The sequence below is a fragment of the Colobus angolensis genome, unplaced genomic scaffold (genome assembly GCF_000951035.1).
Source record: "Colobus angolensis palliatus isolate OR3802 unplaced genomic scaffold, Cang.pa_1.0 Scaffold269, whole genome shotgun sequence".
Taxonomy (NCBI): Eukaryota; Metazoa; Chordata; class Mammalia; order Primates; family Cercopithecidae; genus Colobus; species Colobus angolensis.
Window position 1 is genome coordinate 548,247 of NW_012115921.1, and position 15,548 is coordinate 563,794.

The window sequence follows — 15,548 nt, forward strand, 5'->3', positions numbered from 1 at the left end:
TGGCAATACTGACTCAGGGTTGGTGAAATCTCCTTTTCATGACAATTGATGGTTCTCATCCACTGAAGAAATTACATTTCACCTGAACTCCCCAGTCTCTCAGGCAATGGCCAGCAGAGTGTCCAAGGGCACAGACGAAGGTGCGAGAGTCGGCACTGTGCGTTTGCTGCAGGGTGGAAGCTGGCAACGAGGAGGGCTGGCAATAAATGTACATTATTATGTCTCCAGAAGTGCTTAGTTTTTATCTATTTATTTCTGATTCTTTCTGCTTTAAGTTTTTTTTTTTTTTTTTTTCATGATCACTGCTTAGAACTCAAGCTCCTGGGATCAAACTTGTATCACACAGGCTGGAGAAGGCTGTGGAGAAACCGAGTCCTCCCAGGTCTCAAGGTGGGTGAAGGGAGCCTGCAGGGGTCTCCTTCCCTCCCCTCTTGCCTGTTCTGCCTGATCAGAGCCTGCACACGAGTGCAGAGGGCTCCCTTAGAGAGCGCCGGGCTAGAGGAAGCTGAAGTTTCAGAATAAGCAGCCTATTCTGTGGCCTCCTTTCCACTACAAACTCCTTGAGGAGGAGTGAGACCCCAGAAGGACAGGTGAGTCTCACCGAGGCTGACCAAAGTCCAGCCCAGCCAGCCCTTGATGTATCCAAGACATCTGCCCACAGCAGTGAGAAGCTGATGCCACTCAAAGCCATTCTCAGTCTACATCCACGATGCTGGGAAAGAAAAACCAACCTCAATTTACCAAAATATCTGTATTATCTATAAAAATTGAACTCTAATGAGTCACTGATACTGGAGGCAGCAATATCCGACTGTGCTGACATGCAGAAGGAAGATAGCTCTGTCCCACCAACCCTATAGCAGAACATTTGTACTGAGTGGCATGTGGGCGGAGTCATTTGTAAGGCCTCAAAAACCTGGACACTTTGGAACGTAGCAATCGGATGAAAGATCTTGGAAACATCTCTCGGGACTCCTGGGCTGTGTACTTGAAATAGTTCTGGGGATGAGCCAGGACATCAAACAGAGCCTTGATAAGTTTCTTATCCTAAAAAGAACAGAATTTTTGTTACTGGGCCAAACTATTTAAATATGCTGACATTTTGCCCATGGAACTGTGATGACCTAGCATTAGGCCGTAGCTTGCTTAGCTGAAAAACACTTGAAAAATTGTTTCCTCTGATTTTTATCTTCTTTCCAGTTTTTTTTTCCTAATTAGTTTTAAGAAGTATGAATCACTTTTATAAATAAAACTTTAATATGTAAAAAACCTGTTTTCTTTTTCCCAACCAGATGAATCCAACACTGGGATTTGGGAGAATTTGTAGGATTAGTGATACCACAAGTGTTTATTGCTAATTATTTGTAAGTATTTAAACATTGGTGAATTTTAGGCTTGAAGTATACATAAGGAGCGAAGGATCCTCAACTATTTGTAATTAATAGAAAAACATTATTTGCTGCTGGTTTGGATTTATAAGCAGATTTCTCCCTGCCCCTCCACAAGTTTCCAAATTAAAAAATACAACTTCACTTGACAACACTAAAGACAGCAACCTGATTTTTTAAAAAATTAAGTCTGGTAAAGGTATAAAACTGACCTTGGCCCAGGACAGGCTCCGTGTCTGAAAGGTGGCAACACGCAGCAGGAAGAGACGCCTTCTCCAACAGTACTTGGGAAGCTCTGTGGATAACTGCCATGGCCACCTGAGCCATGCACTCACCTTAAGTATTTCCTGATGGTTCTCAGATGCATAGAGCCTGCCATCTCGAACTATGTCTTCAATGAGTTCCTGGTAGTCCTCTGTTGGAATAAAGAACATGTTTTGCATTCTTATGATTTGTTACTTCCAAACTTGCTCTTTCACTTTTTGATAAGGTTCTGAGAAATGCCCCTTCTGTGGCTGCTATCACTTACCATTCTGCTACTGAGAAGACAGTCAGAAGAGAACTTCTACCGACTCCACCACCTCTCTTCACATACCAACACCTGCACCCATCTTCCCCATCCCCTCTTCCCTCAGATGAGCCTCTGTGCATCCAGTCCAGGCTCATCCCTCCACTTAGCATGCCAGGTCCATCTTCTCTCCCCACATCAACAGTATTGTTCTAGTAATTCTGCTCTTTCTTTCCTACATTATACATTTTTCTATTGATCTCCCCCACCCACCAGCATACAAAAATGCTGTATGTCTCTGACTTTAAAAATCCCTCCCTTGACCTCATTTCTCCCTTCAGCTTCCATCTCACTTATCTGCTCCCTCTTGCAGCAAAAATCCTTTAAAAATTTGTCAGCACCCACTGTCTCTGATTCTTTCCCTTTCTTTCTCTTTTAAACCCAGTCCAATCAGCTTTGGCCCCCATTACTCCTCCAAAACTGCTTGGTGAGACCAGCAATGACCTCCATGTTGCTAAATCCCAATGGCCAGTTCTTGGTCTTCATCCTCCTTGATGCATCAGTAGCTTTTGACCTGGCTGGTCACTCCTCCTCCTTGATCCAGTCCTTCACTGAGCTTCCAGGACACCATGCTCTTTGGTTTTCCTCCTACCTTATCCATTACTTCTCTGAGGCTTCTTTGCTTTTCTTCTTCTCTCTGACCTTTTACCAAAGGAGGGTCCCAGGGCTTAGTCCTTGGTCTTCTCTTCTGTATCTATGCTCACTTCCTATTGAGCTCATCAGGCTCTCCTTTCCCTCTCCACCTCCCCGCCTCCCACTTTTTCTCTATCCTTGTATTATGTAAAATAATCAAGCTTCTTATCCACCAAGAAAGACTCTTCTCTCCTTTATTTGAATGGGGCTGGAGGGTGGAGAATTTGGCTGGTTGGGGAGGAAGAAAACTATGTGTGCGCTCTCATTAATACTTTTTGTCCTGATGTACACATTAAATGCAGTGCACGCTGTACTTCTCCAAATGCCAATCTTCCCCCTTTGAAGTCTAGATTATTTCCTATAGTCATCATTCAAATCAAGAATATGCAAAGCACAATCTTTTCCAAATTCCAGACACAGAAAAAATGCCTCTTTGTATGCATATCGTGTGCAACAAAGCCAAACACAGTATAAGAAAATCATTGAAATTGTGTGAGAGGAACTCTTGAAAAGTTTCTCTCAGTTAAGGGATGGTAAATGGAAAGTAATGGTATAATAGTTACAATTACTAATTTGATATGTTTACAATAGCATTGGTACTCTCTTAGTGTGGTGTCTTTCTTCTTTTTTTTAGTGAATATAAAACATGAGAATACATTTTCTTTCATCTTGAATTCCTCTGCAGCAGTGTCTCTCCTCTTTTTGATGATGGGACTTACCATTAAGAATGTCAGTTGCTGTGCTGCATTCTGGTGTAATAGGAAACTAGAGAGCTGTTTGCCACTCCACCAAATGCTTCCAGACTGCTATTGTTTAAAAAATATATTTCTTCTGCTTTTAAGAACTGTGTTTCCTTACTTGCTCCAACTCATTAGAAATGCAGCAAAGTTACATTTAAGAATCCAGACTCAGGCTGGGCGCGGTGGCTCAAGCCTGTAATCCCAGCACTTTGGGAGGCCGAGACGGGCGGATCACGAGGTCAGGAGATCGAGACCATCCTGGCTAACACGGTGAAACCCCGTCTCTACTAAAAAATGGAAAAAACTAGCCGGGTGAAGTGGCGGGCGCCTGTAGTCCCAGCTACTTGGGAGGCTGAGGCAGGAGAATGGCGTAAACCCGGGAGGCGGAGCTTGCAGTGAGCTGAGATCCGGCCACTGCACTCCAGCCCGGACAACAGAGTGAGACTCCGTCTCAAAAAAAAAAAAAAAAAAAGAATCCAGGCTCTGGAGTCCCAAAGTCCTGGTTCAAACCCTGCTTTGCAACCTTGCCATGCTGGGACCTTAGGTCAGTTCCTTAAATCTCTAAGCCTGAGTGGCCCCATCTATAAAATCAGGAAATAATCATGTCTACTTTATGGAGTGATTGTGAGGAAAGCACCATGTAAAAGGCACTTCAGCATGTACCTGGCAGTCAGCAATGCTCAATGCGTGTTAGCCCCGGCTACAGTTCTCACCGTTCTCCAGCTCTCAGAGGGCTTGTCTACAGCAGCCTCATGTACACCTTCTAAATGTGATTTCTATTCTTCTGGGTTTGAAAAGAAGATATCAAATTTTTTGGAAATACATGTTCAAAAGAAACACTCTGAGTGAAGGCCTCGGGGGCTTCTCTGTGGGGAAAATAGTAGTTTCCAACTATTCTCTACTGTGACACATGCAAGACACACTCTTGTGGGCATACACTGCATTATGCATAATTTTCCCCAGTTGGAGCTACAACTCTTTTTTTAATTAAAAAAAAATCAAGACATTTTAATGTGTCACAAAGGCAGAGTTGAGAACAGCCATATTTATTTTGGAGTCTCAGTGTCTTTTTGCTTTCTTCCTGATTCCAGATAGGAGAGGTTGCCAGTTGGCTGCTTTGGGGTAGATGAGGCTCTCTGTCTCTCTCAGCAGAGCCTTGTGGGAGGCATTCGTGTCTACCCCAAGAGTCAGATACTAAAACTCCTTATCTTGGGTGTTTGACATTATTTCAGGCAACTGTAGGACAAAGATGATGATCCTTGCTTTTGTTGCTTTTTGGGAAAGCCATAGAATATTGTCTTCCCAAACAATTTTGGCACTTGCCATCCTAAAATCCTTCAGTGGCTTCCTCTAAGATTAAGTCTGTCCTCCAGAGCTCGGCCCTGAAGGCTCTTCACAGCCAAACCCCATTCCCTTCTAGTCTCCTCTCTCACTGCCAAGCCCCACACACCCTACCCACTGACCAAATAAGACCATTCGTCGGTCCACACGTACACCAGGTACTTCATCCTTTGACTTATGTCCTTCCCTCTTTCTGAATGTTCTTCTCCATTTATGCTCAAAATGTATATGTTCTTTCAAAACCCACATCTCTCAAGACTTTGCTCTGTTCCTTCTAAAAGCTTATGTAAAATTAACTGCTGCTGCTGCTTCCATGCTCACCTAGGGCTTTGTGCTGCTATAGCATCTATAACTATATATATAGTGTTTCTGTCACTAACCTTTGTGTTTCTGTCACTAACCATGTTGTTTCCAGCACTTAGCCCAATGCCTGACATAGTAGATGCTCATTAAATATTTGTTGGCTAGATGAACAAATAAGCTCATGAAGAAACAGATGATTCCTCTCCCACAGGACTGTGTGGTCCTCCAGGACAAAGGTGCAGTTCATTTTATGCTCTTAGTCCATGTTTGCCAACCAAGTCTTAGAGTTAGGTAGAGCCCCAGGGCTCAGATGGGCCACCTCTTCATCTAACATGAAGAAAATGAAACCAGAAGTCATCTGACTTGCCCAAGATCCCACAGTGAGTCTGAAAAAGCCAGGACCAGAACTCAGGTCCTTCCCCACCTCAGGATTCTACCTAATAAAAGCCACAGTCATAAGAAGTTAATATTTACTGAACAATTACTATGTGCCAAGCACTGCCTCAAGTCCTTTAGGAACTGTCATTGAACTCTCAAATAAGTCTAATGATTATCCTCATTCACACATTAAGAACATGAGGCTTAGAGATGGTAGCATAAACAAAGTCACAGAAGAAATCATAGCCAGGCTGATCAATCTGACTCCAGTGCCCATGTTCTTACTCACCAAGCTGTGCTCACTTTTAATATATTTTCTAAAACATCTTTTCCTCCTGTTGTCAGTGTCCCCAAATGCCTGTTAAAATTTGGCACTTGTGAGTCAGCAATGTCTTTTCCCCTCATCCTGCCTGCCTTTCTGAGCATGTGTGCTTGTCAGCAGTTTGCCAGCTGGCTCCGAAGTTGGCTCTGTTGAAAGCAGAGAGGCTCTTTCCATGTGCTGCAGGCTGTGCTTACCATCATACGTCACATATGGGACCTGGAACCCTCTAGCACTGTTCCCTTCATTGGATTTAAACTGAATCCACAGCTTCTTTGACCTGGAGGTGAAGGCAATGGGGCGTTCGTAGGTCTGGCAGGTTTCGTATGTTGTCACAGAATTGGATGAAGCTGCCGAGGGAAGTTGGAGAGGGGTGGGGTTTAAGACTCATCACTGATCAGGCATACAGTAGATGCTCATCTTTCTAAACACTCAAACCGTACAATAAATTATGCTCAAGAGCTCTTCAGGCCCAGCTGAGCTAGCATAAGTCAAAGGTCCTGGAAACAGAGTAGATTCAGCTGGTAATTGTGGACCCCCAGGGGAGGCCACGCCGAAAAGACCTGGGGCTTGGTAAGCAGCAGCAGCCCAGACTGTACCATTCACCGTAGGAGCTGGGTGAGGGCCTCCCATTCCAGAACTGACCTGTTGTCATCTAATCATCATCACCACCATTGGCTGCCTAAGACCAGGCAGTGTGCTAGGCAATTTATGGGCTTTGTCTCATTTAATCTTCTGAAAACCACAGAAAGTTGGTGCAACTGTTGCCTTTTTAATAGAGAGATTACATACTTGCCCAGGGTCATATAGCCAGTATGTGGTAAAACAAGGATTTAAATCTATACTTAACTTCAGACATTTTAACCACTAATAAGGAGAGCAACGATATAGTGGCTTCATGTGTCATCATCATTCTTTTTGTTTGTTTGTTTTTTGAGACAAGGTCTGGCTCTGTCAACCAGGCTGGAGTGCAGTGGCATGAACACGGCTCACTGCATCCTCCACCTCCCGGTCTTAAATGATTCACCCACCTCAGCCTCCCGAGCAGCTGGGACCACAGGCGTGCACCATCATGCCCAGCTAATTTTTTAAAAATTTTTTGTAGAGACAGGGTCTCACCTAGGCTGGTCACAAACTCCTGGGCTCAAGCGATTCTCCTGCCTCGGCCTCCTCCCTCAGCCTGGGGTTACAGGTGTGAGCCACTGTGCCTGGCCTATTACTCTTCAGTGTTTCACAACTATGAACTCCTTTAGTCCTTATAATAACCCTATAAGGTAGCAACTGTTATTAACCCCCATTTTTAACAGATGAGAAGACTGAAGTGCAGAAAGATTCAGAATGTGTGCCCGAGATCATAGAACTAATAAGAGGTGGAACTGGGACAGAGATCCAGGCAGTCTGGCTGCAGAGCCCCTCATTACACTGCCCGTAAGCCATGTTGATAGCAGTCTTCCTTTGTGGACACTGGACCATGAATCAGGATAGGAGGACAGGTCCCCACCTGGCCAGGCTCGGTCAGTCCCCAAGCCATCAGTTGCAACTCAGTATGATGCCTTGTCTGGGGCCAATACTGCATGATCCTCACTGGCTCTCTGGGTCCTTGTGGAAGAGGGTCCAAAACACCCCACTGAGCACAGAGGGGAAGACTGACCTGCAAGGTCACTACCTCTGGGGTCCAGCAAGACGCTTCAGTGTGTGGCTTTCATTTAAATTTTGTTTCTCACCAACTCTATAAACTCATGTTCACCTCTGCTCTAATATGGAGGTGACGTTCTAGGCCTGCTCCTCACATTGAAAGCCTGGGGAGCAGGTCATCAGGCTTCCCAGCTGGCCTGAGAAAGGGAGGGAGGCAGGGAGTGAGACGCACAGGTTTTCCGCATCACCAGATAGTCTCCACAGTCGTCCTCTATGGGCAGGAAGATCTCAGGAACCACAATCAGGATGCGGCGCTTGGGGGGTGGGCTGATGGTCCACGTACACTCGGTGTTGGCTGGGTAATTGCCTGGGTAGTTTGGAGATTCAATGTATCCAGTGAAATCTCCGAGCTCCCCTCCACATCTTCTGTCTGGAAAAGGAGATGCCCTGAATTATGGCACGACACTGTCGTCTCTGTCCTGACCACCGCTAGCTTGCTGAGCCCTGCAGCATCCCTGTTGCCACCCAGGAATGGGGCATGAAAATGACACCATCTGGGAATGAGTCTGTCCTATAACACTCAGGGCCCCCTGTGGGAGCCAAACCATTAAACTCCCCACAAGGAGTCTACCCCTCTGAGTTCCCGAGGCACCGTTTTCTCGTTAGCCTGAAAGCGTTCACGGTCAGGGCAGGTATTTGTGAACAAAAGGATAAATTTAGCTTTCAGTATTGTATTTACCGAGTCTAAGTGTCAGAGGAACCCATGAGACAGAACTTCTAGGTCTCTCAAACTAGGGGGAACAGAGCTTATTGCTCTGTAGAGACTATCTGACCCTTTTTCAGAGAACTTGGATGAAGACAGACATACATTTTTCACTTTTCTCTCTGGTTAAGACCACATCTTATTTTTTATTCGTCTCTAATTTTTTTAAAAAATTATTATTTTTGAGGTGAGGTATCTCTCTGTTGCCCAGGCTGGAGTGCAGTGGTGCGATTATGGCTCACTGTGCCCCTGACCTCCTGGGCTCAAGCCTCCCAAGAAGCTGGGACCATATGCAGGTACCATCATGCCTGGCTAATTTTTTTTTCTTCATTTTTTTGTAGAGACAAGGTCTATGTTGCCCAGTCTGGTCTTGAACACATAGGCTCAAGCTATCCCGGCCTTGTCCTCCCAAAGTGCTAGGACTACAGGCATGAGCCATTGTACCCAACCCACTTTTTATTTTTAAGGAAGGAAGAAAATTCTAATTAGCTATCAGTAGGTACAGGCCATGCTGGATACTTATGTCTGCACCAAAGGCAGAGGCTGCACATGCATGCACAGACCCCTCCCTCACCCACAGCACCCAGCTGCATCTTCATTCATCTAATCCCACTCATCCCAGAAATGTCACCCAAAGCTCTGAGAGCTCAGAAATGAGAAAGACACAGTCTTTACTCTCAAGGAGCTCATTATTTAATACTGTCAGGTAAATCTGTGCAAGAGAAGATGTTGAAGGGATTACTTTTTCCATCTCTAGTTACAACTGGGATTTATTATTACTAGAAAAAAAACAAATAGGCTTTTCTTCTTGGAAGAAAAGAGGAGGAAGGGGGAGCCATGGGGCAGAGAATTGCCTTCAGTCCTGAAGGGCTGCCCTAGGAACTGTGCCATAAGGCTCCCATGGGGCCAACCAAGGGCCAGGTGGTGGAAGACAAGGGAACATTCATCTTGTTCTAACACCGTGAGCTTTCCAAAGTCCAATCCACCAACAAGCTAGGATATCAGGAGGTAGCGAGCTTCCTGTCATAGCAGGTATTCAAGAAGACACTAGATGGAAGGCCACTTATAAAGATGTTGTTAAAAGGACTTCCTTGCAGTAGAAAACCAGGTGACCTTTCAATCATAAAGTTCGAATGATTTACTGCCCCACTCAGTCCCAAGCTCCTCTGGTTTAGCGGGGGCCTCTTTGCTTCTCTGATTGCTGTCTTAAAGATTAGCTGGGATTTACTTTTGGCCTTTACTAGAGAGTTTTTGTTGTAATTTTGGTTATAAATGATAGCTTAAAAAAAAAAGCCTAGACAGCAAGTCCTTAAATGATTTGCTTCCCCCTTCCTATAAAACACTAACCGGTCTCCTCAGCATCTATCCGAGGCTTTGCCTCCTGGTCTGCCTGAGACTCCCTTCAGCACATTCTAGCCTGAGATCCAGGGGTCTCCTCCCAAAAGGCCTTTTGCTTTCCTCCATCTGTGCTTCCCCCAGCTGCTGTCTCAAACATAAGGCTCTTTCTCCTGCTCTTTCCCCATCGTCTCCATCAAAACCTTCTCACACCCTCCAGAAGCCTTTCCTTATCTCTCGAGACAGTCAATTGCTCCTTCCTCTGCAGTCTCACAGCCTGAGCTCCCTGCAGGGTCAGCGATGCTGATTTATTCTGCTTGATATCAACCAAGTCCTGGCAGAATGCTGGGCACGTAACAGGTCCTCAGGCAATGCATGCTGAGCAAGGGTGGACTGAAATTATGCTCCAGGGAGGAAATTAAGGTAAGTACAGCTTGTACGTGTGCCTGAGAAAGTAGCCAGGATCAATAAAGATGAGTCGCTCTGCACAGTCAGGCCCTGCTCTCTCTCCACGCTGGTCTGCATGGCTGTGAGCTGGGCTCATAACATCTATGTGGTTCTGAGTGAACCTGGGACCTCTGCCCCATGCCTCCTGCTCTGAGTTGGACCCAGACACATATCTTCTTAGCTAGAACTGTGAAAAGCCTTAGAGAGAGAGACCTACTTTTACACTGGGTTATGTTTGTGGAGCCATCAAAGTCAGTCGTAGTATTTCCTGGGCAAGAAACACAATTATCTTTTCCAAATTCAGGCTGGTATGTTCCTGCTGGGCAACGAATACATCGGTGAGTAGTGGTGTTGTAGAAATGTCCAGGTGAACATTGAACTGTGGGGCAAGGGAGGGTGAAAAGAATGAAAAAAGGAAAGATTATTTTAATCAAATGCAGCACAAAGATTTTAAAGTTTGTGAAATAAATGTTTATGTGCAAATGAAGTAGGGCTTTCCTACCAATCTGGGGCTAATCAACACTTAATCCCTAAATAGGAGTTTGGATGGGGCTCATGAAACAGAAATCCAGAGGGACAAGATATGTGTGTATCTCCAAAGAGTTTCTGGAGAGTCAGGCATCAGTGATCAATGATCACAACTCCAGTCTTCATGCAGAGCACATCTGTAAGTATGGGGGCAGGCGGTTGCAGAACTGAGTTGGGTTTAGAGTTGGGCTCCCTGAGAAAAGGCAGCTGGAGTGGGGTTCTGGAGAAGGGATACTGGGGGGATGCTCTAGGTCAGGGCACTGAGATGGAGGAGGGCTAGAGGAAGGAACCAGGGGAACCTTTGTACCAACTGGCTCATCAGTGCCTGATCATCCCTTGTCAGCCTGTCCAAAGGGGCTAAGGTGGCTGGAGGACAGCTTGTCCAGTGAGTTCCTGTGCCCCCTGCACATCCTGCAGGGGCAAGTGGAGCTGGGACCCCCAGCCACTGGGGCACTGCATCAGGCTGGGCTTGATTGGAACGTCACCAGACTCCCATGATACTTAGAAGGGAAATCCAGTCCTAGAAAAAGGCAAGCTACCAAGTGCTCACCTCTGGTTTCACAGTCCTGAAAAGAAGTAGCTCCCTGATGTTTGGTGGGAAGGCCTCCTCCACAGGGGAAGCAGGAAGTTCGGCCAGCTTCAGGCTGGAACGTGCCTAGGGCACAGAGCTGGCAAGGTGCAAAGCCATCTGCAGAATATTCACCAGGTTGACACAGACCTGGAAGGACCAATAGCCTTACATTAGCAAGGCCCCCAGGCAGACCCTTGCCCCCAACTCTCCAGATGAGCTCAACCTGTCACCCCGTGCTGACCGCAGTTCCCACCTCAGTCAGAGAGCACACAGTCAACGCTGCGGTGCTTCTTACCCTTAGTCAATGGCACATGAGTGCCTGCTGTTTACACACAGGGCTACACAGCACAGTGCAAAGATGGAAACCAGTAAGTCAAGTGTCAACTGCTTCCAAAGTAGTTCTCAGGCTTAGGTCTACACGCTGCCTAAGCATCCCCTGCAAGGCAGGAGAGAGAGTTCTCTGCCCTGGAACCAATTTGGTAATTAGATCTAGAAGTACCCCTTTACCTAGCTGATTACATCCTAGTGATATGAAGAGTGATCCGGACTGGGCTTGACGGCTCATGCCTGTAATCTCAACACTTCGGGAGGCTGAGGCAGGAGAATCACTTGAGCCTAGGAGCTCAAGACCAGCCTAGGCAACATGGCGAAATCCCCTCTCTACAAAACATTTAAAAATTAGCCAGACATAGAGGCACATGTCTGTAGTCCCATCTACTCTGGGACTGAGTCAGGAGGATCACTTGAGCCCAGGAGTTCCAGGCTGCATTGAGCCATATTTGCTCCACGGCACTCCAGCCTGGGTGATCCAGCACAACCTTGTCTCAAAAAAAAAAAAAGTGACCCAAAGAGTCTCCCCTGTTTTAACAATAATATTTACTAAGTTAGATCTTATACATGTTACACCTGGGACAAGAAACACAACCATAAACAAACAAAAGGATTTCTAAAAGCACATGTGCCTCAGGAATTAGTCATTGGCAAGATGCTATCAAAGTCTGCTATCTCTTATATTCTTAATCTTCTCCCCTCTATTAATCATAGTGGTCTTATTTTCCCCCATAAGTTATAGATATGATAGCATTTCAAGAGCACACACCCTTGGGAGGAGCCTGGAGCGTGTCAGACCTGGGTTCTGATTCCACATTCTCCACTTGGCTGTGTGACCTTAAAAGAGTCACTTTAGCCTCGTGGAGTTGTAATGATTATATGAATTATGAATAAATCATATAATATACTTAGCATAATGCCTGGCATAGGTGAATATTCAATACATGCTAGCTATAATAACCATTATTACTAATATTCTTATTCCTGTCATTTTTTTTTTTTTTTTTTTTGAGACAGGATCTCTGTTGCCTAAGCTGGAGTGCAGTGGCACAATCACAGCTTACTGCAGCTTGACCTCCTGGGCTTAATAACTATCCCTGCACCTCAGCCACCTAAGTAGCTGGGATTACCATGTGCCACCACCCCCAGCTAATTTTTTTTTTTTAATTTTTTCTACAAATGAGGTCTCACTATGTTGCCCAGGATGGTCTTTAGGGTTAGGGTTAGCCACCTGAGCTCAAGTGATCCTGAACCCAAAGTACTAGGGTTACAGGTATGAGCCACCATGCCTAGCCTAAATTTTTCTTAATAAGGTCACATAGGCTGGGTGCAGTGGCTCACACCTGTAATCCCAACACTTTGGGAGGCCGAGGTGGGTGGATTACCTGAGGTCAGGAGTTTGAGACCAGCCTAGCCCACATGGCAAAACCCCGTCTCTGCTGAAAATACAAAAATTAGCAGGGCATGGTTGCATGCACCTGTAATCCCAGCTTCTTGGGAGACTGAGGCACGAGAATCACTTGAACCCGGGAGGTGGAGGTTGCGGTGAGCCGAGATCGCACCACAGCACTCCACCCTTGGTGACAGAGACTCTATCTCAAGAAAATATAATAATAATAATAATGTCACATAAAAGGGTAAGTACATGCTGAAATGTCCCCCCTTATCAACCTTGCAGTTAGTTTTGGAGTTTTATAACAGGCCAAAAATATGATAGGAGTCACACAGTCAATATGAAGATTTGATTTTTAAGCCAGAAACAACCTTGCAGTTGAGTCTGGAGTTATTTAGGTGGGAAATAAAGCTGAGGCTGGGAGTCACTCCAAGGACAGCTGTGGGAGCAGCACAGGGGGTCTTCACTCTGTCATGGCCATCAGATACAAATCACCATTCAGATCACACTTGCCACTGGAGCCCACAGAGTGTCAATACAGCCAGCCCTTCTCCCATTTAATAAAAGGAAGACATTTAATAATAAAATAAATAGGAAAGCCCACAGAGCTTGAAATTGACTTCAAAGTTAACATTTTGTAAGAGATAATTAAAAGCTCTTCACAGAGGAGGTCCTAGTTTTAACAAAATAAATGGATATATTTGTTTTAAATAAAAAAGCTATGAATTTGAGACCAAAGCTAGAGAAAAACCCAGACCTCCTCTCTTCATTTTAACACTTTCAAAACAGTACCTATAGATAGGGAAATCACTCAGGTTTCAGGTGTATATATTTCCAGTGAATAAAGCACGCAGTTGCAACACTTACACTCTTCTGCTAGTGTATTCTACCCCATCTTCATTTATTTGCTCGAATGAGTATCTGCCCAGCATGTATCAGGCACTGACCTAGGCACTGGTGAGCCAAAGATGAATCGAGCCAGCATGGTCCCTACTTGTAGGAAGCCCCAGGTGAGTGTGCATTGTCTGGAGTCCTTGAGGTGCCTTCTGTCTAAACAATGACATCAGAGATGGGAGGAGTAGGAAGGAACAGACAACATCCTTACCTCCACATTCAGACACATTCCAAGCTTCTGGGGTCTTCAGGGCCCAAGAATTTCCTGGTCTTGGGCATGGTTCACAAGTAATTTGTCCTTCCTCATTTTGGAAGGTTCCGTTTGGACATAAAATGCAGCGTTCTTGTGCTCCATCATAATAGGTCCCAGCCCTGCAACTGACTAGCCAAAAGGGAAACAATCTGGTCAGTGTGAACACAAAGGCCAAGGAAGGATGATGTGAGTTCTAGAGATGAAGGCAAATAGATGGCACTGACCACACCACCCACCGCATGCAAACTCACTGAATACACAGTGTGCCCAGCCTCAGTTCTCTCTGAACACCTCTGCACAGCATGATACTTATTGCCCTGTAAGAGGGGTTTACAGGTCTGTCTCTCCCCAGACTATGAGCTCCTTGAGAACAGGGATCACAGGGGTTCTAATTATTTTTGTAGCACAAGCACTTGATGGTTGAAGAGAGATTTAAAAAAATCCTGGATCTCCCTACTTCACAGGGCTGTTGGAACAATTATAGAGGTGAAAATCATTCACTGAACATAGGTCTAGTCCTGGAAGAACGAAGTGTTATTAATTCTGCTTGGTGGCATCCTGAAAGGTGTCCTAGAGGAGATCACATTTGTGTCAGGCCTTGAAGGATGAATAGGATCTTCGCAGGTGGGAAAGGGGGCAGGTTCTAAAAGTTCATGCATTAAATCAGGAGGAGAGGAAAGAAAAGGTTGGGAACAGACTTCAAAAGTTCTTGAGTGCCAGGCATTTGGATTTTATTCTCACAGGTAAAGGAATCATTGAAAGGACAGGAGCCAGGTATGGTGGTTTGTACCTGTGGTCCTAGCTACTGGGGAGGCTAGGATGGAATCTCTTGAGCCTAGGAATTTGAGTCCAGCCTTGGCAACATAGTGAGAATGAGACCCCTTCTCTAAAAAAGAAAAAAGAAAAGAAAGGAGAGGAAGATGACCAGAAGCTGTGTTTTGAAAAGCTCATTCTCTGGTGGCCAGCTGGGATGGGTAGTGATCTCAAGACTCTTACAAAATAGCACACTTCAGGTTCATAATAAATAATACAATGGGCTGTGCACAGTGGCTCACACCTATGATCCCAGCACTTTAGAAGGCTGAGGTGGGTGGATCACCTGAGGTCAGAAGTTCCAGACCAGCTTGGCCAACATGGAGAAACCCCGTCTCTACTAAAAACAAAACAAAAGCAGAAAAATTAGCTGGGTGTGGTGGCGCACACCTGTAATCCCAGCTACTTGGGAGGCAAGGCAGGAGAATTGCTTGAACTCTGCAATTGCAGAGGTTGCAGTGGGCCAAGATGGTGCCACTGCACTCCAGCCTGGGTGACAGAGTGAGACTCTGCCTCAAAGAAAAAAAAAATCAATACAACAAAGCGTAAACGCTGGTAAATAAGGAAATTCATAAACATTGCTTCTGATTCTATTTCTAGTACTGTTAAATGTAGAATTGTACCTTATTTTAGGCTATGAATATGAAGCAAACTTACCAAATTTGGCTCCCTACTATTCAAACATCATCAACAGAGTCATCAAAGTAGCATTTCTAATGACTAACATTTGTTGAGTACTTATATCAGACACCATGCCAAAAGCTCTACATATAGTATCTCATTTATTCCTCAACACAGCCCTAAGGATTTAGGTGCTATTATTAGCACCATTTTACAGAAACAGAGACTTAGGGAGGTTAATAATTTGGCCAAAGTCCCACAGCTAATTTGTGAAATACTCCTATGGTACTGTAAG

General features: G+C 45.2%; 1 protein-coding gene across 1 annotated transcript in view; it reads right to left on the bottom strand.

Moving 5' to 3' along the window:
- Positions 1-216: 216 nt before the first annotated feature.
- SCUBE2 (signal peptide, CUB domain, EGF-like 2) overlaps positions 217-15,548 on the bottom strand; it is a 128,946-nt gene continuing 113,614 nt past the window's right edge. The window contains exons 18-24 of the mRNA XM_011947606.1: positions 13,778-13,948; positions 10,929-11,096; positions 10,068-10,229; positions 7,538-7,735; positions 5,868-6,020; positions 1,724-1,803; positions 217-1,047 (exon numbers count right to left, since the gene is read on the bottom strand). Coding sequence (XP_011802996.1) covers positions 895-1,047; positions 1,724-1,803; positions 5,868-6,020; positions 7,538-7,735; positions 10,068-10,229; positions 10,929-11,096; positions 13,778-13,948 — 1,085 coding nt within the window. The 3' untranslated portion in view covers positions 217-894. The remainder of the gene's footprint in view (positions 1,048-1,723; positions 1,804-5,867; positions 6,021-7,537; positions 7,736-10,067; positions 10,230-10,928; positions 11,097-13,777; positions 13,949-15,548) is intronic.